Genomic DNA, 23,718 nt, shown 5'->3' on the forward strand with positions numbered 1-23,718 from the left:
CTCTCTCTCTCTCTCTCTCTCTCTCTCTCTCTCTCTCTCTCTCTCTCTCTCTTTCCTCTTTTTTTCCTTTGCTGGGCCTGGTACCCCAATCCAGAACCTCTCTGGCTAGTCTTCTGAGTGTGTCCTCTCTGCTCTGTGTGAGGGTGGAGTCGAAAGTCTCTAGGAGGCGGATGCAGGATGCACTGTGTCCTTTGTAAGTGTTCAACGAATCCTCCACTTGTGGCTCGCCGCCTCACCCAGACCCCGCATTTCCCGGTCCTGAACTCTTCCAGGATTCTATGGCGTGAACAAGTTTGCTTTCGCTGTGCTGTCCGCTACAATCACTACAATCACCATACTTCCCTCTGCTGTTTCAGACTCTCTCTCTTTCATGTCCAACAGTGCCTTCCAACCTTTGATCAGCTATTGTATCCATTCCTATCCTCCCAGTCCTGGAGGAGCCTTTTGGGTTTCTTTCCATCAAAGCTAAATATGCATCATCTCTCAGGAGATGGTCTAACATCATCAGGAAGGGAGAGTGAAACCGAAGCGCAATGATGGTTACGGGTCTGAAGAACCGTGACAAGATGATGAGAGCTTTGGGTCTGTGGAAAGTTTGGAATTCCTTTAGAATGTGGGAGGTGGATAAGAAAAAAAAATGAAAGAGAGAGAGAGAGAGAGAGGAGAGAGAGAGAGAGAGAGAGAGAGAGAGAGAGAGAGAGAGAGAAAGAAAGAAAGAAAGAAAGAAAGAAAGAAAGAAAGAAAGAAAGAAAGAAAGAAAGAAAGAAAGAAAGAAAGAGACTACAAAGTAGCTCCCAAGGCACTATGGCTTTTAACTTCCCAGCGCTGGGATGAGAGGCACGTGCTAACGTGTTTACTTTCAAGTATGGTCTTAATAGAAAAGAAACAGTAAATGAATAAAAGTGGAAGTGCTGAAACTCACTTTCAATACCCAGTGTATGCTGACCTTTGGCCTTAAATTTAGAAGCTTTTAAATATCTTAGAACAAGTTTGCCTAGATTAGCAAATCACATGGAGACAGGGACTATTACATATCCTGATGAGTATGGTCAGTCTACATTAACTCTCCAAACTTTATTCAGTTTAAGAAATAAGTCATTAACTGAAATTGTGGCTCAGAAGTTCAAACGGCTGGTTTGCATGACTTCCGTTAATATTTTTAGTTATGGTCATTTTTATAATATTTTTAAAATAAATCTTTTTATTTTTTTTAATTTCATATGCATTGGTGTTTTGCCTACATGTATGTCTGTGAGGGCATCGGATCACCTGGAGCTGGAGTTACAGACAATCCTGAGCTGCCACGTGGGTGCTGGGAATTGAACCCGAGTCCTCTGGAAAAGCAGCCAGTGCTCTTAACCACTGAACTATCTCTCCAGCCCCCATTTTTTATGTTCTTCTATTATGAATGATTGTTTCATTTAACTTGGAAGTTCTCGACATTGACACCAACAGGCTGCTCCAAAGCGTTTCTGGCTAGCTCAGGCTTTTGTCGGGCACTCACACCGCCTGTGGCAGCAGACTAGCTTTTATGAGCAGAATCCCTGCAGTGATTCTGATACCACAGCCATGTGTTTTGGACTCGTTCATCCTACAAAAACACTTTTCAGGGCTGGAGAGATGGCTCGGAGGTTAAGAGCACCGGCTGCTCTTCCAGAGGTCCTGAGTTCAATTCCCAGCACCCACATGGTGGCTCACAACCATCTGAAATGAGATCTGGCTCCCTCTTTTGTGTTCATAATAAATAAATAAATAAATAAATAAATAAATAAATAAATAAATAAATAAATCTTTAAAAAAAAAAAAAACACTTTTCATTTAGCTGAGTCCGAAGCAAAGCTCAGGGCTGGGGAGAAGGCCCGAGGGCCAAGAGCGCTTGCTGCCCTAGCAGAGGTCGGGAGTTCAGTTCCCAGCTCCTGCTCCAGGGGGATCTGATGTCCTTTCCTGGGCTCCAGGGGCATCCACACACACATAGAGACAGACACACATAAATAAAAAATGAAATAAAACTTAAAAATGTTTAAGTTCACCGATGCTCTCCATTATAAACCTTTTAATAAGAGCTGCCATTTTATCATGATGTATATACTACTTTGATTTTAAAACCTAATTTAAAAAAAAAAAAAAGCAGAACAGATAGGTAAGAACGTTCTTTACCTCCACAAGGAAATAGTACTAAAGTGAATTTTAAAATGCTTGATACATTTTCTTGAACTACGACTCTTATTTTCTCAAATCATGGGGCCCTTTAGGGATAACCATTCTCTCCCCCTTTGTATTAAAAAAGCCCCACGGGAATAAGCACTACTTGTGCCCTCCTTTGGATCCGACCGTACCTCTGTCATAGTTGGTTCCTTTCCTGTCCTTTATCGTGTGAAGTTTGGGCACGTCCTCCCGCGCCTTGCTGAAGTCGTTATTGTTGAAGATCACACAGTAACCCCGAGGTTTGCTCTTCATTTGGTAAATCTTGTCTGATACCTGGAAAACAAAAGCCGGTCAACAAAAGCTCGGACACCAGCAGGTGACACTGCCCAGGAAGAGGCTGGACCGCCGCCACCAGACTCCACGGGGAAACGCCGCTTCCTTCCACGGCTCCAGCCAGATTTGGGGCCGGTTCGCGGAAAGGCTACTTTGCGCCCCTCCGCTTGCACAGCGTCTCATGAGCTGCCCAGTAAGGGGGCCTGGGCCTGCTAAGTACCCTGCTGCTAAGTACCCTGCTGCCATCGCTGCTAAGTACCCTGCACGTCCTATACATCACTGCTGCCGTCGAGGCTTATTAACATAGAGCGTGTGTCGGCATCCAAAAGCGCTTCCGGCCGGATAACATCCGGGCCATCTGGGACTAGAGTTTTGTGACTCAAGGGTGATCTCTTGGGATGTCCCTCCGTGCCCTCGGGAATCTTTCTGTGGTCTACTCAGTTCATCTGCCTTTCTTGGCTAACAGCTGAGGGCGTCGCCCTTCACACGTGGCAGAGTGCAGTCTTTCTTAAAGCTGATGCCTTAAGCCGGGGCAAAGGAACTCCAGGAGATGGAGAGCAGGGAGCTGGTCCCGTTGTGCTTATGGGATCTCGACAGGAAAAATTGGAGGGGCCCTGCATTCTTGTTATTCTCTTAGGGCTGTTTCAGGCTGAGATCTCAGTATTTAGTTGGAAGCCCACACTGTCTCCTAAAGTTCAAAAAAGGACCCTAGGCTAGAGACAAAGGCCACTGTCTATGGCGTAAAACCTTAGGAATGTGGGCAACTTACCTAATCTCCTAATAGTTAACATTTTGTAACACACTTGAGTTCCTCTTCCTACTGTACAAATCCTTCACCTTTTAATGTTTTCTATGACATAAAGTATTAGGCACAAAGTATATTCAGTATTTGTTATTATCCTAAGTATTTTCTACTTAAGTGGATTTATTCAGATATTGTAACACAAGCAATTATTAAGATATTAACATAATATCTTTGTTTGATGAGGACGGTGCTGTAGCGCAATGTTGACTAATCCTTGATTTCCTGATCTGAGAATCTTCTCAGTAGCCCACCCTAGTGCATATTCTTTCTCAGAGTGTCCGGGGTCTCCCGGGCTTCCTGCCACGGGGAGGCTAATGGGCTGAACTGTATTCGGTGAATTAGTGAAGACTGTGAATAGAAGCTCTATCCAGGAAGGAAATCTTTCTACAGGCTTCGCTGAGACGAAAACTAAGACTTGCTCAGATCCTGTTTGTCGCCCGACACAAAGGAGGGACCCCTCTGCAAGGGCAGGCTGAAAGGAAAGGCCTGCTCGGGCGGCTCTTCCTGAAGCCCCGCCCCCTCCCCACGTGCACCCATTTTAGCTGACCCAGCTGCTAGAAGAGGAGGGAGGTCGCACCCTCTACCTCCCAACAATTCCTGTACCTTTTTGCGTTTGGCCTTATAATAAAAATTAGAGCCTGGTGTGGCGGCCCGTGCCTATAATCCCAGCCCTTGGGAAGTAAAGCCAGGGGAGTCAGGAGTTCAAGGTCATCCTCAGCTCTATAATGAGTTCAAGGCCAATCTGAGCTATAGGAGACCCTGTCTCAGAATACAAACAAACGAACCGAACAGCAATAACAGTGGTGAATGATTCAGCACAAAGAAAACTGGACAGGCTCCATCTTTAACTGGTTCTTTTATAGGTTTTTCTTCCCCAGAGTTCTGGAGATTTCCAGAAGGCTCCACCCCTAATTGGCTTATCTGGCCTTATCTTTAAAGGAGCCAACAAACACAAGAAACAGAAACTTCAATGCCAAGAGGGAGAGGGGAGGTGTACCTGCAGCTGGCTGTCTTGTTCTCCCAGGGAGTCGAACATTTCTGCCGACATTCTGAAGCAGCTCTCCCCTGCAAGCAACCAAGAAAAGGTCCCAGAATGAGAGGCTTGGTGGCCAAGGTTGTCTGGTAAAGAAATGTGTACCGCTTGGACCTTAAAAACATTTCGCATGTGTGTGCACGTGTGCACATGTGTGCGTATATGTGATGTGTGTGTAGATCAAAGAGGACTTTGAGGCGTCGGTCCCTTCCTTCCCTTTACATGGGTTCCGGAGATCCAACTCACATAACCTGGCCTGCGTGGAGAACACTTTCACCTACTATGGCATTTCACTGGCCCCTAAGGTCGGTCTTTTTAAAAATAAACGCTGACACTGCCTTGAGCATATTTCAGACATGTAGATCTTATAGGAAGGGCTCTTGCTTCTGGAGACCAAGTACAAACTGTCTCATCTGTGGTCACTGATCACAGCAGACGGTCAGGCTGAGTCCCTGATTCAAACGCGCTGAAGAGCTGGGCTCGGGCAGGCGTGAACTGGAGGAACTGGCTCTGTGACTTGGACTCCTCTCTAAAGGAGGCCGGTCCTCGGGGTGGGAGAGATGATTCAGCTGCTGAGAGCTCATCGCCCACTGCAGAGGACCACGGGTTCCCAGCACCCACTTGGTGGCTCACAACCATCTGTAACTCCAGTTCCAGGGGATCGGATGCCCTCTTCTGACCTCGTCAGACTTCTGCACAAATATGCTGTGCATAAACTCCCTCAGCCACACGTTCTTACACATAAATTTTAAGTGACTAAGGAGAGTGTATTATTACACAGCAAATGTAACAACAGTGCTCACATAAGAAAGATGTTACCAGTGGCTGATATGTGAAATTAAGTTAATTATAAAATAAAAATATTTAAAAAAAGAAAGATGTTACCAGTATCAATGTTTTCAGAGTGGTGGTGGTACTGTTTTAAGTTTCTCTGAATTTAAAAATTGCCCCCAAGGGCTGGAGGGATAGACCAGCCATTAAAGGCTGAGCTCACAACCAAAAATTGCCCCCAAAGGAGCACATATAATTTTTATAATCAGAATATTTGATTAATAAAAAAATTTGGAGCCTGGGCTACCAAGTGAGTTTCAGGAAAGGCGCAAAGCTACACAGAGAAACCCTGTCTCGAAAAAAACCAAAAAAAAAAAAAAAAAAAAAAAAAAATTTGGAGGGGGCTGGAGAGCCGGCTCAGTAGTTAAGAGTATTTGCTACTCTTGCAGAGGACGGAAATTCAGTTCCCAGCACCCACATAGTGCTCACAATCGTGTGTAAATACCAGTTTCAGGGGATTGGATGCCTCTTCTAGTTTTCATGGACAACTACAGGCATACACACATAGTTGAAAATAAATGAAATTTCAAAACAAACAAAACATTTGAAGGAGCCAGGCATGATGGCACACACCTTTAAACCCAGCACTTGGGAGGCAGAGGCAGGTGAGTCTCTGATTTGGAGGCCAGCCTGGTCTACAGAGCAAATTCCAGGCTAGCCAGAGCTTCATAGGGTGGCCTTGTCTCAAATAAACAAGAAACTGAAGGAAACCTTCTGCTGGTCCCATCTAGCTTTCCTAGGTAAGAAAACAGAGGTCTGTACGAGCTCCCTTCCCAGGTAAGACAGGGAACATGGCCGGAGCATCCCAGGCTGAGGCAGGCACACGATGGAGGAACTCAGGTGCAGTGGGGGCCTGGACTTAACCGGGCGATAGAGAAGGACTATGAACACTTGGCCAAGAGGGTTCTCACATAGCAGAGAACCTTGATCAAGAATGTTCTGGAAAAAAAAAACTCAGGCATGGTATGGCACCCGCCTTTGATCCTAACACTTGAGACAGAAGCAGACTGATTTCTGTGATTTCAAGGCCAGCCTGGTCTACATAGAGAGTTCCAAAACAGCCAAGGCTATGTAGAAAGATGCTGTCTCAAACAAAACAAAAAACAAGAATGTTCTGGTAAATCCTTTGAATCTAGCTACCCTTAGCTCTAAGCAAAAGCAGACACAGCCAGAACAGAGGTAAGGCCCTCCTATAAAATAACAGTGTGCTCATTTCTTTTGTTTGTTTGTTTTTTGAAACAAGGTTTCTCTGTGCAGCTCTGGCACCTTTCCTGGATCTCACTCTGTAGCCCAGGCTAGCCTCGAACTCACAGAGGTCCGCCTGGCTCTGCCTCCCGAGTGCTGGGATTAAAGGTGTGCGCCACCACCGCCTGGCCTGTGTGCTCGTTTCAAATATTCCCGTGGGGCTTTTGCAAATCCTTCTCATCTTTCAGAGAGCAGCTGAGGTGACAAGTAGCCACTGAACTTTCGTCCTGATATAGGACGCGGCAGAAGGCGGGGGAAGAGGGCATGAGGAAACCCAGCAGCTCGGCATCTAAGAAACGTATCCGTAAGCATTACCGTCCGAAAAGGACACCGGCAGCTCGGCCGCTCCCTCGAGGCTCATGCTTCTCCCTGAATTAAAAAAAGGAGAACTTGGTCAGAAACAGCCGTGACTCTGAGGGCTTTGCCAAACTCGCAGCCATCGATCGGCTAGCTACCTCTGCCTGATAGTTCATAGTCCTTGATCCTCCCCAGCAGGCTCTTTTTGACCCGGAAACAGATCGATTTCAGGGCGTCCAAGTTGTCATCCGACAGGATGAGCCTCTTCTCCATTTCCACGAAAATGTCAAGCAAGCTCTGGGGAGGAGAAAGCAGGGGACAGACAGGTGCACAGGCCCGAGGGTTAGGGTTTTGTTTCCTCAGTTCCACTCCTTCCAAAGCAAGGGCCCCAGCCTGAGTTCCCAAGTAGACCACCCCCCGCAATCTCTGAGCACGTGCTGATCTCTCCGAGTTGACAATAAGCAGGAGGCCATTCTGTGTTTTCTAGACTAAAAGGATAAAAAAATGGAAAGAGAGAGAAGCCATGTCAGAGGTTGCAAGTCCCCAGGCCTTGTTCTCAAACTGTTTGTGGATGCCTTCATCGATGGCCCCGCCCAAGGAGTAGGGAAGGGACAGCCCTGGGGACTGCATTATATCTGGCATCTCATCCACCTCTAAACCTCAATTAACCTCACTATACAGAGACACATGCCCCAAATACACAGATCTCTCTCTCTCTCTCTCTCTCTCTCTCTCTCTCTCTCTCTCTCTCACACACACACACACACACACACATACACACACACACACACACACACTCTACATACTAAACAAGTGCACAGAGATACACTTGGACAAAGCATACATCAAAATTAGACCATACACCACACAGCACACACACACACACACACACACACACACACAGAGAAACCCACACACCTAAGTACTATATATATAGACTCAGACCAACAGAGAAACCACCCAGAGGTACACACCACACACACAGGTACATATGCCACACATATACATAAGAAACATGTACACAATATACCCAGCATGTAGACACCGACACATACATCACACAAGCTACTCATAAAGACACACACCACACATGGAGGGGGGGGGACAAATAAACAAAGGTGAAGTTTCAAGGGCAGCAGAAGTGAGGAAGGTGTGACCCCAGGCTACCTTTCCTCCCTGGCCCTGCTATGTGGTGATACATTGTTTGTATCTAGCAAATAAAGCTTTCCTGAAGATCAGAGGACAGAACTAGCCACAGAGTTAGCCACAGAGGCCAGGCAGTGGTGGCACACCCCTTTAATCCCAGCACTAGGAAGGTTGAGACAGGAAGTGATATGGCTGGGCAGAGAAAGGAATACAGGGCGGGAGGGGACAGGAACTCGGACTCCTTCAGGCTGAGGAGTTGGTGAGGTAAGAGGGGTGGCTGTGGCTTGCTCTGCTTCTCTGATCTGTTCTGGGGGAGGCCCCACCTCTCTGCCCAGACCCTGCCCCTCAGAAAGTCCCTCCAAACATGGCTCCTCCCCAAGAGATGCTCAAGACCTCTCCCACAAGGTATGTAAACTGCACCCCAGAAAACAGACATGTGGTTTTCCGGTCTCCCATCCCTGTCCCTGTCTCTGCTTTGGGGGAGGCCAGAGAATCACCCAGGAACGCTTTACACACTAAACCGGGGCTTTTTCTAATTCGGTCTGATTTGGTGTGATTTAGATTGCTGCGTCAGAGAGGCTTATTGGAGTGCAAAATGATCTTCCGTGATCTTTTGGCTTTCACCCTGATATCAGGCTCCGGGTTTTAATTAAGACCAATTAGGATCCGCGCAACACTGCCAGGCCCCGTGGGGTGGCACTGCACAACTTGCCTTCCCTGGCTCCTGGCACGGGCCCCGGGGGCTAAGCAACAGCACGTTACAGTGTAGCGGCATCAAAGCCGTAACCACTACCCCGCCCAGCTACTTTACTTTCCCGGGGTAAGAAGTGAGAACACAGGGACTAGGGTACAGCTCAGTTGGAACAGTGTTTGCCTATCATACAAAAAGCGCAGAATTCCATCCTGGAGCCACAAAAACCGGGGAGTGGTGGTACAAGCCAGTAATCCCAGCACCCAGGAGGGGAAGGCGGGAAGACCAGACGTGTGTCGTCCTTGGCTACATAGCAAGTTTGTGTTCACCCTGGGCTCCATGATACCATGTCTCACACCAACAAACAAAAACAACCTTGGATACTGTTTGTTATTGGCAGAACAGTTCCCTCTGGTCTCAGGACCCCCGCCGCCGCCTATGACCCATCTCGGGGACATACCAGGTCTTACCGTGTTATCATGCAGCTTATATTTGGGGAGCTTTTCTTCCAAAAAAAACTTAATCTCTTTCAACTCTGATGAGACTACATCTTCCGAGAGCTTTAAGAGCATGACCCTGTGGTGGGAAATGGAGACACTTTAGAAACACGTTCTAGATCATTTCCCGTCACTACACAGAGTTACAGCAGGCCTCGCTCCCAGGGCCTCCTTAAAACAGCCAACTATTCCTGACTGGTGAGCCACAGCAGAAGGCTGGATAGTGATGGATGACCGAGTCAAGCCAACCAGCCCACCCTGAGCCAAGTCCTATCACCTTTGCATTCCAAATAACTTTGGCTAAAAGAATCACACTGCTCCTAAGTCATTATAAAAACCAAGATCCAGGTGGGATGGTGATTTGGGGGAATTATGTTCTCCACAATGCACATCAGAGCTGATTCCCTTCTAAGACCTGATCAGTGTCCCAGCCATTTCCTTCAGGAAGAAGGCTGAACATTGGGTTCTAAAATACAAGAGACTCTGAACACACACACACACACACACACACACACACACACACGCACGCACGCACGCACGCACGCACGCACCTCCGCTCTCGCCAATACCAAGGTCCTGAAGCTCTCAACACAACCAACTGCCCTGTGTTCTCCCCATCCTAGATTCCCATGTCCACATGTCCACTGCCCCTGCAATCACATGTTGCCCGAGCATCCTCAGGGCTCTTTTCTCTCACCGAACCTTCATTCGATTCCCACAAGAAAGATAACTCACATATTACAACAGGCTGTTCATAAACCACCCAAGTCCCCTGACAGCCTGGACCATGCTCTTTTCATGTCTATTAACATGAGATTTGTGAGGTGCAGTGTCTGAGGACAGAGGCCTCCTGACTACCCTTGTTATAACTCTGGGTCCCACCATCTTTGAACTCTGTAATTTTAGGCATGTTACACTTTTTTTTTTTTTTTTTGCTCATCATTAGGATAGAAGATAAATGTATGTCTACATCACAGACAGGTGTGAATTACGTAAGTTTTCATGAACTACAGTCACATGTCACCTCAAGGTGGGTGCACATTCTGAGATCCTCATCAAATGATCTCTTCATTTTGTGAACATCACAATGTACTCTTTTTTTTTTTTTTTTTTGGTTTTTTGAGACAGGGTTTCTCTGTGTAGTTTTGCACCTTTCCTGGAACTCGCTTTGTAGATCAGGCTGGCCTCGAACTCACAGAGATCCACCTAGCTCTGCCTCCCGAGTGCTGGGATTAAAGGTGTGCGCCACCACCGTCCCACAATGTACTCTTAAACATCACTAGTGAGGTAGCATAACCTCCCAGGACCAACATCACATACACAATCCATCATTGCCCAAACAGGCAGCACATGAAAGCTCACTAAGAGTTCAGTAAGTGACAGAAGAGAGACCATGACCATGGCAACTCTTATAAAGGAAAACATTTAATTGGGCTGGCTTGGTTTAGTCCATTATCATCATGGTGGGACATGGCAGCATGCAGGCAGCCATGGTGCTGGAGAAGGAGCTCAGAGTTCTACATCGTGACCCACAGGTAACAGGAAATGAACTGTGTTACTGGGTGTAGCTGAAGCATAGCATACCTCAAAGCCCACCCCCATAGTGACACATTTCCTCCAACAAAGCCACATCTCCCACTGGGGGCCATTTTCTCTCAAACCACCACAGAAGCATTATTATTTCTGGGCACATTTAAGACCTTGGAAAATGCTTGCCAAATGAATAAACAAAAGAATGTTTTAGAAGTCAGCAAAACTTGGGATGAAGACATAGCTCAGCTGCTGAGAACCCATAATACTCTTACAGAGGACCAGAGTTCAATTCTGGTTATCCAAATCAGGCAGCTCACAACCAGCTGTAACTCCAGTTGCAGGAGAGGCAAGGTTTCCGGCCTCTGAGGGCACCTGTACTCACATACACACACCCAAACACAGACAAAGTAATTAAAAACAAAAACAAGTAAGTCTTTAAACTTTTGCAAAAAATAAAAAATAAATAAATAATAATAATAAGTCAGCAAAACTCTCAACAGTATTGTGTAAAGGAAAATAACTTTAATAGGCAAATATGCTGGTTTCCAAGTCAAGTTAGGAAATAAAATTCTGGAAAAAGAAATAGTATAGAAACAGAAGATACCTCGTATTACCATCATCTCAAGAAATCTCTATCCCAGAAATACTTCTCTAAAGCATTCTCAGTTTGGCCAAGATTGGTCCAGCCCAAAGCTACCGTGGCCCTTTTAACTTTAGTACAAAGCACCCTGTCCCTGTTGTGTAACAGTTTCCTCAAGATCGAAACATTCTATCCCGCAGGGAAGCTCCCCAACCAGGAAAGTAAACAACTCAAAATAGCTTCAGGAAGTCCCTGAAACTGACCAGATTCACTTAGCCGCTCCATGCCAGGGTAAGCAATAAAAGCTGGACATCCGCCTCAAACTGAAGAAAGCTTTAGCTGCAAAGACTCCGAGACTAGACCAGCTGCCTGGAAGCAGCAGAAACCAGCTGGGCTGCCTGGAAGGTTTAGACCAACTGAGGCACCTGGAAAGGACACTCCAACCTGGTGAGAAGCCTGCAGGCTGTGCAGTGGGCTCCAGGTTCCCAGCTGTGTGAGCTGTCACCCATGCTGGGGTGGACTTTGGTGATGCAGTTGTCTTTGAATCATTTCTGCTCCTGTAAGTAACCCCTCACCCACTTTCCTGTAAGTAACGCCCCACCCATATTCCTGTGAGTAAAACCCCACCCACATTCCTGTAAGTCACCCCAATGAAACTACTGGTTCACCAAGTTGGACTTTGGTGGTATCCATATTTTGATCTGTTCCCTATTTAGGGTGAGCAGACGTGTGTGTGTGTGTGTGTGTGTGTGTGTGTGTGTGTGTGTGTGCTGTGTCTCCCCCAGAAAAGTTGGATCACACAACAGTCCCTTTATCTGCCTCTTTATTGAGACCCACAGGCTTCATTAACATTATTAGTAACAAACTGGAATAGTTTCCCAGACACTGTAGAGGCAGAAGTTTTAATCTAAAAACAAACCACCTTGAGTTTCCTTATGGTGGTTAAGTCACCTCACATGTGTGTTTTTTATTCTCCTGGTCAGTGGTGACCCTTTGCTGACCCTTCTGTGTGTGATCAAAGAGGTTAGGTCTTCGACAGTTCCTGTCCTGGTCCGGGGACTTAAGATATCGTACTAGGAGGGTGATGAACAGTCTGGCATTGCGGCCTCAGCCTAGTTCACAGGGCAGGAACCTTTAAGAGCCCAAGAACGTGGCAGAAGTTGAGGACACACACACATACACCCCTGATTTTCCTAGTTCTGGGGCCATCGTTTCTTATGATGAATAGGTGCCTTAATAAATAAACTTCTTATAAAATTCACAATTCTAGTAAGCCCGAACAATACAGCATCCCTGGTTGACTCATGTCCATTAGTCCCCTCAGAAGTCACTGTACAGTTACACTGTGAGGAAGTGGCCTAATTAATATCATAATGGATGAGGGTGGGGCCAACCCAATGTCTGGTATCCTAACAAGAAAAAGGAAACATCGAGACCAGCAGCTTAGAGAGAACATCTGTAAGACAGGAACCGGAGGTCTGAAGCCCACTGTTCCTCAGATCTCCAAACATGAGCCAATCCTGTTAGCGGCCAGATTTCTGACTGTTTTTTTTTTTAAGACAGGGTTTCTCTGTGTAGCCCTGGCTATCCTAGAACTCGCTCCGTAGACCAGGCTGGCCTCAAATTCAGAGATCCATCTGACTACCTCTGTAGTACTTTAATCCTAAGTGCTAGGATTAAAGGTGTGTGCCACCACGTGGGGCTAAGTTAATGTTTTAAACATTCAGTTTGTGATACTTTATTACGACGGCCCTAGGAAAATAACACACCCAGTGTCAATATTGGAACAGGCAAGCCTGAAGTAGGAAGCCATATATCAAGGAAAGTGTGGCTGCCAACGCTGTCTCTGAGGCTTTCCCATGCCAAGGTTACTGACAAACCAGGAGTGATGATGAGGAAGGCCAAGGCAAGGCTCAAATAAAAATGTTATGGGGCTGGAGAGCTGGCTCAGAGGTTAAAAGCACTGGCTGCCCTTCCAGAGGATGGGTGACTCTGCCTTCTTAATAAACCAGGGTAGTAGTCCCGGTTCTTATGTCCCTGAGGAAAAGAATTTACCATGAGGCACAGGTAAGGAGATCAAGTATTCATGGCTGATTTCAGCAGGTGAGAAAATATGGCTGAAAGTGAGCACACCTCCAGAGTTCTCCATTTCCCCTCCCCTTGCCCAGCCCAGGGGCAGTCTGGGGTGGTTCCTTTCTTGGAGTAGACTGAGGCGCTCTTAGAATGCCGCCTTGTTATCCTTTCCCCTGGTAAACTTATTAACTTTTGTAAGTAGTCACACATGGATACATGATTTTGCATCTAATGTAATACATTGTAACAGACAGAATTGTGGGTATTGGCATGTGGTTTGAATGAGAAGTATCCTTCACAGGCTCGTGTACACTTGGTCCCTTGTCTGGAGAGGCAGCGGAACTTCTAGAGTGTAGAGCCTTGCAGGAGGAAGTACATCAGTAAGGACAAGCTTTGGGGGTTTATAACCTTGCCTCACTTGCAGGTCACACTTCCTGTTTCCTGTGTGCAGGGGAGATGTGAGTTCTAAGCTTCCTGGTCTTGCCCAGTGCCAGCTTGGGGCTATGCTCTTATTTGCCTCCTGGAACTATAATTTAAAATACACTCCAGTTGTGGGATCTGTTTACATTGTGTGAAGATGTGTCTGTGTTTTCCCTTACCTGCCTCAGGCACCTGATTGGTTTAATAAAGAGCTAAATGGCCAACAGCTAGGGGGTTTGCATGAATCTAGGCTTGCAGGGGATGCCAGCCAGACATGGAGGAAATAGGCGATACAGAATGGAGGAGAGGTTAAAAAGCCAAAGAGAGCCGGGCGGTGGTGGCGCACGCCTTTAACCCCAGCACTCGGGAGGCAGAGCCTGGCGGGTCTCTGTGAGTTCGAGGCCAGCCTGGGCTACCAAGTGAGCTCCAGGAAAGGCGCAAAGCTATGCAGAGAAACCCTGTCTCGAAAAAACCAAAAAAAAAAAAAAAAAAAAAAAAAACCAACCAAACAAAAAAAGCCAAAGTGACAGAATGTAGATTAATAGAAACAGATTTCAAGTTACTTAAGAGCTAATTGGGAACACGCCTAAGCCAAGAGCCAAACTTTCATAATTAATAATAAGTATCTGTGTTATTATTTGTGGGTTGGGGGTCCAAAAAAGAGTCTGACAACAAAGACCAACTACATCTGATACCCAACGCACGGCATGTAAATCCTGAGAAAGCGGAAAAAAGGTTCTGAACACAGAGCCAGACAGCGTGCCAGGAATGGCAGGTCCCCCATGCGGCCCCGGTGCTTGTGGCATATAGAGGCGCGGCTCCTTTAAGAGGTGTGCTCTGCAGCTGAGCGCTTGAATGGTGATCTACAAGATAGAATGGGAGACTAGACGAGACAACTACCACAGTGCAGGTCCAGAAACTTACACACACACACACACACACACACACACACACACACACACACACGGTCAAATCGAGGCTGAGACAACCTCTGATTAGGTGCTAAAGAAAAGAAAATGGGTATAGACAGTCATAGAAAAAAATAAAATAGCTTAAAAATAATAAGGTCTTTAAAGAAAGAGTAAAGTAACATAAAAAGAATTAGCCATATAAGGATGGGAAATATTCTAACACAGGAACATTTGGACCCCATATAACGCTTTGTTAACTTTAAATTTTCTAAATACTAATGAGCAAAAACCAACAGCTGCTAAGAGACATCAGATTATGGAAACTGCTAAACTGAACCAGCCTATATATTTTAAAGATGTTTTCACTTCAGAATGGAAGTCAGGAAATGTGTTATGTTGAGAGAGAGGTTATGCCTTTGTTTCCACAGAAAATGAAAAGCTATGGATTTCTTCAAAATTAATAAAGGTCAGATTTGACCGAGGGAGACCTCCTGAAAATCTTGACTACAGACATAATGGAAGAAACCAAGAAAAACTACAAGACAGATGATGTATGTGCTGGTCCCTCTATATGGGCACAGCTCTGAGACTGGATAAGACATGATAAATTTTAGCTACAGAGTCCTTGTGACTTATTATTACCTGCCATCCTTTCATATAGCATGGATGGTGATTTATATTACAGTTTGGTTATGTAATCCAAAGGGACTTACAAAGTTGACAGATGTCTTTCATCTGCTCAAACACAGAACACAGAATCATCTTTAGCTGATTTGGGCACACCACACATTCCATACTTATGTTAATGCATATATATATATATATATATATATATATATATATATATATATTACCTTTACAGGTTTGTATGTTTTCAGAAAAAAATAAAAAATGACCAGCCACCAATGAAGACAAGTAGCCCAAGTGATCCAGCCTCTCAGATTGCTTCTGTTATAGTTTCCTCAAAAATCTCCATTCATAACAACTTCAAAGCTGCTAGCTGAGATGGTCCAACCTCACAGACGACTCCAGCCAGAACTTCAGATAAGCCCTGCACATTCCCATCACACCAAGACTGGACAACAGCTAGCTCTCCCAGGACTTGACCATTATCCCAATTTTCTCAGGATCCCCTAAAGATGCCATCACCCCCTGACAACAGGAAGTAATTTTAAGAACACGACACCTACATTCCCAAGAGGTGGTGGGTGGTTTTTGGTCATTTGATGGGTTATGGATATTTGTCCTTGTTTAGTGGGTTTAGTTGCACGTTCTTATTGATCATGGTCAGGGAAAAAAACTAAGCAAAGGAGGTTATATTCAGGGATCTCTTTCTGAAAAGAAAAAGTGGGGAGATATAGAAATGATAGGATAAAAGGGTAGATTTTTGAATCTACTTTTAGCCTAAAAAAAAACTATTCATCTCAAATATTTTACATTGCTATGGATTTTTGTATATTGATGCAAATTTAAGGTTATTTTGTTATAACACATTTATATATGCTTCTACTCTTGTTTAAGGTGTGTTTATATGTTGATACAAATTTAAGGTTATTTTTGTTTCAACATACTGTAAGATATTGTACCTATGCAGCTCATTTTAAAATGTAATGTAAAGTTCTAGAATTTGAAAGCTATTATTATAAATTATTTAGGATAATTAAGAAATACAGGTTAGTAGTTAGCCATCTATAACAATCAAACTTGTAGTCATGTTAGGTTTAATTTCAAGGTCCAACAGATATATTTTAGATAGACAGATGATCTTCAAACACTTCAGAGACCTACAGAATACGGCATTTAAGATGTTTTAATAACATAAGGCTTTTCATGACAGTGAGATATACCTGCTCCTGGCAGCACCAGTCTACTTCAGAGATGATGATGGGCATCAAAGAAACTCCATGTGGAGTTTGCTTTCATTTATGGTAAAGTTAGTCACTGGGCAAGAAACTGCCTTTGCCTCAACTGCTGACAGTATGCTGTCCAAATTGGACAAGCAAGACACAAAAGAAAGTGACTGCTGAACTTTGCCAAGACAAGGTAGGACAGTCCTTCAAACATTCCTGCTTCACAGAAAAGTCTGTCAGATATTCTAGGCCTGTAGGCTGAAGATGGAGGCCCCAACACAGCCACGGTGTTGGGATCAGAATGGCTCTGATCCTCTAAGATTGCCCCCACCTCCCCTGTTCTGAGTTCCCTGAGGTCAGGCTGTTCTGCCGATGTTTTACTGTTTGGTATATCTCGTGGTTTGGCAGCTGTGGCTTCCTGGGGCATGCTGACCGTTCCTTGACCCTGAGTGCTTGACAAACAATTCTGTTTGTTTCCTCCTGAAAGGGTATATAAGATGGGGAAGAAAGAATAAAAGGGTCCTGATGCTTGCTGCTGTGGGACGGTCTGTATGTCAAATTGCTCTGATTGGTCAATAAATAAAACACTGATTGGCCAGTGGCCAGGCAGAAAGTAGGTGGGACAAGGAGAGAGGAGAATTGTGGGAAGCAGAAAGCTGAGGCGGAGAGACACTGCTGCCGCCGCCATGACCAGCAGCATGTGAAGACGCCGGTAAGCCACCAGCCATGTGGCAAGGTATAGATTTATGGAAATGGTTAATTTAAGATAAAAGAACAGTTAGCAAGAAGTCTGCCACGGCCATACAGTTTGTAAGCAATATAAGTCTCTGTGTTTACTTGGTTGGGTCTGAGTGGCTGTGGGACTGGCGGGTGACAAAGATTGTCCTGACTGTGGGCAAGGCAGGAAAACTCCAGCTACAGCTTGCAACTTGACTGGTGTGTGCTGTGTTCATCCCGACTTCCCTCGCCAGGTTTCAGGCCCAATTGCCATGCAGGCGCAGCACAAAGGAACCTTGGGTGACTATCCAGGCAGTCAGATGTCTCTGTCATTTCTATAGTTTTGTAAGTTGTTTGCTCCACACTTCCTGTTTACCCAGGTAATGTTTTATCCTTCTCAGGTCTCTGGTGGAGTTGAAGACTAGATAGAGTTTTACGGCTTTCTTTGTTACCAAATTCAAAAGAGAAACTTACAAAAAGATGTAAAGTTTATAAAGGTTGAGAGACATAAAAGCTTAAGTTGTTTATTTAAGAAAATGTTTTAAGGTCTAAAAGGATATTTTTAGGCTGGTAATACAAGTTATGATCATAAGTGGTTTAGGTAAAAACTTTGTATTCATCAAGATAGGATAAATAATAGAGGGTTTTCTCCAAATTTGCCAAATACAAATGGACTGGATATTGTGAATATAATCCTTACTTGGTAATTGTTCTGACTGTATATAGTTTTACTGTGTTAGAGTTTAAACCTTTCCTTTTTATTTAGACAAAAAAGGGGAAATATTGCAGTACACTTGTTTACACTTCTTGAAGATGTGTCTATGTTTTGCCTCCCCTGCCTAAGGCACCTGATTGGTTTAATAAAGAGCAGGAGGAAGTCAAACGTACAGAATGGAGAGCTTTAAAAAAATGGCAGAACATAGAGTAATAGAAACAGGTTATTAATTTAAGTTGTAAAAGCTAGTAGGGAACAAGCCTAAGCTAAGCTTTTACAATTAATAAGTCTCCATGTCATGATTGGGGGCTGGTGGTCCAAAAAAAGGTCTGATGAGAAAGACCAACTATACTCCTCTATAAATTAATTTTGGTCAAGATATTTTACCACAGCCACAGGGAAGAAACTAATACACATAGGGCTTTGATCATATCCCCACACACACATCTGCCTGCCTCATCCTTCCGAAGCCAAATCCTTTCTCCTCCCCAGTAGTCCCTTTCTGTGCCATATGACATAAAAAAATAATAAATAATTTTACAGCTTTAGTATTTTTCTCTGAATCATATATTTAGCCCAGAGTCTCATGAGTCGCTTCACAATGTGGACCCCAGCAACAGCACCCACAGAGTCCCTTCAGCCCATGCTTCCCAGCTCCCTGCCCCCCCACCCCTACCCCCCACAGCATTTCTACCCACCTGTAGGGAGAAACCTGGGCTCTGTCTAGAATCCGCAGATCCCTCACCATCTCCTCCTTGCTGGTGTTTAGGACTTTGGTCAGCAGGTCCAGCCGATTGATGAGGAAAAGCAGCTCCTTCAGGAAGGACAGATTGCCTTCCTCCAACAGCCCCCTTTCCTGCAGTCCCTGAAATAGCATCAAGGCATCCTCGATGGGCTCCAGCCTCCTCTGCGGGATGTGGTCCAAACACAGGAACTTGAGGGCGGCCAGTTCATCACTGCCCAGGTGTTCAGCAATTTCGTAAAGGCAGCTGCTGAAATCCATTCCTTTCAAGAGGTAGGAGAGGGGTGCCCTAGGTTGACAGATGATACCATGATCAAGGGAGGAAGGGAAGTGCCAGCTACCAGCTTGTTTCTTGTCAAATACTAACTGCATCTACTATGTTCCAGACATTTCAGAGGGAAGAAATGGAGACAGTACCTTCCATCACTAAGCTGACGTCAAAATAAAAGTATTTTTAGCTGGGTATGGTCACTCACCCTATAAGGCCAGCACTGAAGATTCAGAAGCAGGGGGATTGCCACAAGTTCAAAGTTTACTTGGTCCACATAGCAGCCCCAGGGTAGTTAGGTTTATATAGCAAGATTCTGTCTCAAAACATCAAAACAAACAAACACATAGATAATAATAAGTATGGTTTTTTTTATTCTCACATTAGAATAGTTTTCTTCTTCTTCTTCTTCTTTTTTAATAGCCCAAAAGACTTATAGTTTTTCCTTTCAGAAGTGCCTTTCCCCTCCCTGGGTCTAGAAACTGTTGAATTCTGTGTATAAAAATTCAAAATATAGTAAGTTAAAATATGGTCACATTATTGCAATCATATTCCACTCACACATTCACACACAAGGACACAGGGTTTAAAAAACTAAAATCAGACTTCATATGTAAATAGGTACAGCCATTGTTGGTTTTTATTCCCTTGATATTGATAATGAACAATAATGTTCTACACAATACATTTTTATGTTTCTTGGTTCATTTCATGTAGATACCGTGGGACTTACTAAAAACAACAGTCTCTATCATTGCCTTTCTTTGTTTTCACTTTTTTATTAAGAAAATTTTTATTCATTTTACATACCAATCACAGATCCCCTTCTCTTCCCTTCTCCTGCCCCTCCCCCCCAGCCTTTCCCCACAACCCACTCCCTATTCCCTCCTCTGAAAAGGTATGCCTTCCCATGGGAAGTCAACAGAGCCTGGTGAATTCAGTAAAGGCAAGTCCAAGTCTCTCCCCCTTCATCAAGGCTGTGCAAGGTGTCCCATAGGTAACGGGCTCCAAAAAGCCAGCCCACGCACCAGGGATGGATCCTGATCCTACTGCCAGGGGCCCCTTAAGCAGATCAAGCTACACAACTGTCTCCTGTATGCAGAGGGCCTCGTCCAGTCCCATGCAGGCTCCACAGATGTTGGTCTAAAGCTCATGAGTTCCCACTAGCTTGGTTCGGTTGTCTCTGTAGGTTTCCCCATCATGATCTTGACCCCCGCCCCTTGCTCATAGAATCCCTCTTCTCTCTCTTCGACTGAACTACTGGAGCTTGGCCTGGTGCTTGGCTGTGGATCTCTGCATCTGCTTCCATCAGTTACTGGGCAAAGGCTCTATGATGACAGTTAGGGTACTCACCAATCTGATTACCACGGTAAGCCATCAGGCACCCTCTCCACTATTGCTAGTAGTCTAAGCTGGGGTCATTCTTGGGGATTCCTGGGAACTTCCTTAGCTCCAGGTTTCTCCCTATCCCCAAGATGTTTTCACTTTTTGAAACAGGTCCCTTTGTAGGCAGTGGTGGCGCACACCTTTCATCCCAGCACTCAGTGGCAGAGGCAGGCTGATCACTGAGTTCAAGGTCAGCCTGGTCCTAGAGTGAGTTCTAGGACAACCAGGGCTACACAGAGAAACCCTGCCTCAAAAAAAAAAAAAAAAAAAAAAAAAGAATGAATGAATGAATGAACGAAAGACAGACGGAGGGAGGGAGAGAGAGCTCATTATGTACTTCAACTTGGCCTGGAATTCACTGTGCACTAGGCCAGCCTTCCTGCCTTGGCCTTTCAAGTGCTGGGATTCAAGATGTGTGCCATGGTCCGTACATCGACATATCCATTGTTAGAATAACACCACACTCAGACACTTTCTTCATCTTCTACAGATCCCTGATTATTATTATTATTATTAAAGTTAAACTGAATCCATGATTATTGTGTATTTGTGTGGTGTGAGTATAGGCATGTGTGTGCCAAAGCCAGTGTGAGGGTCAGAGAACAAGGCTGTGGGACGTAGTCTCTCCTTCCGCCTTTCCGGGGGGGGGGTTCAGGGGGACAGAGCTCTGGTTAGCAGCCTCGCACAGCAATCGCTTTATAACCCGCCGAGCCACCTGGCAGGCCCTCTCTCATTCTTTTCCTAAGAGACTGTTACACTTGTAATTATGAAGCAAAACTTCCTTTGTCTTTTTTGAGCTCAAGATTAGTGAAACATGTTTAAACAGGTTTTCTTGATTTAGAAAACACGATCAACATCTTGAAAAGAATTCGCTTTCTATTTAATTCCCAAAGTTGTTCGACCCTGGCTCTTTCACTGCAAAATAAATCAATTACCATGAAAATTCTTTTACCTAAGAAAGGCATTTCGAAGGGCTGGAGAGATGGCTCAGTGGTTATGAACACTGGCTGCTCTTTCAGAAGACTGGAGTATGGATCCCAGCCCCCACATGGCTGCTCACAACTGTAACTCCAGTTTCAGAGGATCTGACTTCCTCTTCTGGCCTCTGTGGGCACCAGGCAGGCATGTGGTGCACAGACATGCATGCAGGCAAAAAAGCAAAACAAAAACAAACAAAACCACCCATACCATAAAATAAAATTTTATTTGAAGAAGGAGGAAGAGGAGGAGGAGGTGGCATGGAGTCACTTTGTTCTATGTCATGCTTCAGTTGTTGTTGGTGGTGATGGTGGTGGTGGTCGTGGTGGTGGTGTGTGTTTAAAGAAAAGCATTTTAAACCCGGCCAGCACTTAACAGTCACATGTTCAAAGTACAACCAACAAGAACTGCTGGGCACATGAGGAAACAATCGAATAATCCCATTCCTTAAGTAAGAATTCCCTGCTGGAGCTAGAGAGAGAGCTCAGCAGTTCAGAGCACTTGGAGCTCTCACAAAAGTGACTTCACGTCCCAGCACCCACATCAGGTGGCTCACAACCACCACTAACTCGAGCTCCAGGGATCTGACACACTTTCTTCTGACGTCTACAGGCATCTCCAGTCATGCGCGCGTGCGCACACCACACACACACTCATACACACACACATACATCACATACATACACACACAGAGAAAAGAATTCCCTCTCTATAGAAACGCATGTGTTCAACTAAGCATACAACCCGGTGCACTCCAAGGGCAGGCTGGCTAGCCTGGAACAACTTAGTGCACTCCAAGGGCAGGCTGGCTAGCCTGGAACAACTCCGGGCACTCCAATGTGCTCGCAGCACTTAGCACTACATTCCATTTTCTGAAATAGCACCCAAGATGTGTTGATTACAGTGAAAAACACATTACAATAAAACAAAAAAGTCATACACCTGCTTTTTAATGATATTCAAAGCAATGCAGTAGATTTTTCAGAGATAGTCTGTAAAAAGGAAAAGTAAAATCAGGGACGTTCTCAAGCAGACACACCAGACTCATGATGAATATTGTCTGTCCCCTGTGTGGCCTGAAGGACCAGGGCTTGGGGGTGCAGGAAGGAGAACAGGAGTTTGCCCTTCTTTTCTATAGATGTTCACGGTAATACATGCAGATATTATTTTTGTAAAATTATTTTTGTAAATGGAAGTGCTGTCTTGGAAGTCAAGCATGGTGGCTTACCCATACAGTTCAGTTACAAGAGGCTGAGGCAGGAAAATTACCATAGTTTGAGGCCATGTGGGGAGCCTGGTAAATTCCAGGGTATCCTTAACTATTATAACTTCTATAGCATGAGACTCTGCCTTAGAAAAAAAGGAAGGGGAGGGAAAGAGAGGAAGAAGGAGAGAGAATACGAAAATGAAAATAAGTAAGGACTGGGTGTGTTCATGTGTTAAAGGCTGTATGGTTATATGTTAAGGAAGTGGACTTCTGGGAAGTCCAGGACAGGGCAGGAAGTGCCTCTCAGGCCAGGAACCAGCACCTGAATGCTCTTAAAAGAACACGAAGTATTGGAAGCCACGTTCTTAAGAGATCTGGAAACTCGCCTTCCCCCCGACTCACACACATGTCTCAGAGAAACCCGAAGAGTGAATAGACAGAACAGGGGCAGAGTCTAGCCGCACACACTCTTCTCTTCCCAGACACACAGTAGTCACAAAAGCGACCACAAGAACAATCTTTGCAGACTCCCCCCAAAGCAGAAACAACTCCCAAGAAGAATGGCAGTAAACTTGGCTGAGTTTTTTTTTTCTTTCTTTTTTTTTAAGAATTTTAAAATTCATTTTACATACCAACCACAGATTCCCCTCTCTTCCCTCCTCCAGCCTCCCCCCCCAACCCCCCCCCATTCCCTCCTCTGAAAGGTAAGGCCTCCCATGGGGAGTCAGCAGAGCCTGGTGCATTCAGTAAAGGCAAGTCCAAGTCTCTCCCCCTGCATCAAGGCTGTGCAAGGTGTCCCATAGGTAATGAGCTCCAAAAAGCCAGCCCACGCACCAGGGATGGATCCTGATCCTACTGCCAGGGGCCCCTTAAGCAGATCAAGCTACACAACTGTCTCCTGTATGCAGAGGGCCTCGTCCAGTCCCATGGAGGCTCCACAGCTGTTGGTCTAAAGTTCCTGAGTACCCACTAGCTCGGTTCGGTTGGCTAAAGACACTGTTTTAGAACAATTGCTCAAACTTGAAAGGAGGGAGAGAGGGAGGGACGGAGGAATGGATCCTAACTGAAATCCTTACATCAGAATAAATTGCAAATGGATCAAAGAGTTGACCCTTTAAAAATCACCATATGTGCGCACACACGCATGGCCGACATGCACTTGTCGGGGTCAGAAGACAACTTTGTAATTGGTTCTCTCGCTGCACCTTTTACATGGTTCCAGGGATCGAACTCAGATCGCCAGGCTTGCTCACCCAGCCTCCTTACTAGCTGAGCCAAGTCACCACCTCACAAAAATAAAATAAATTTTTTTTTA

At 45.1% G+C, this 23,718-nt stretch overlaps 1 protein-coding gene across 2 annotated transcripts in view; it reads right to left on the reverse strand.

The window, feature by feature from the left end:
* The window catches only part of Casp8 (caspase 8), a 31,771-nt gene that overhangs the window by 3,117 nt on the left and 4,936 nt on the right, over window positions 1-23,718 (reverse strand). For both annotated transcript variants that reach the window (XM_028885698.2, XM_028885702.2), the window contains exons 2-8: window positions 19,041-19,148; window positions 18,521-18,853; window positions 8,997-9,102; window positions 6,848-6,986; window positions 6,708-6,761; window positions 4,281-4,348; window positions 2,337-2,478 (exon numbers count right to left, since the gene is read on the reverse strand). In XM_028885698.2, the coding sequence (XP_028741531.1) occupies window positions 2,337-2,478; window positions 4,281-4,348; window positions 6,708-6,761; window positions 6,848-6,986; window positions 8,997-9,102; window positions 18,521-18,825 (814 nt within the window). In that variant the 5' untranslated portion in view covers window positions 18,826-18,853; window positions 19,041-19,148. The remainder of the gene's footprint in view (window positions 1-2,336; window positions 2,479-4,280; window positions 4,349-6,707; window positions 6,762-6,847; window positions 6,987-8,996; window positions 9,103-18,520; window positions 18,854-19,040; window positions 19,149-23,718) is intronic.

This window comes from Peromyscus leucopus, chromosome 13 (genome assembly GCF_004664715.2).
Source record: "Peromyscus leucopus breed LL Stock chromosome 13, UCI_PerLeu_2.1, whole genome shotgun sequence".
NCBI classification, from domain to species: Eukaryota; Metazoa; Chordata; class Mammalia; order Rodentia; family Cricetidae; genus Peromyscus; species Peromyscus leucopus.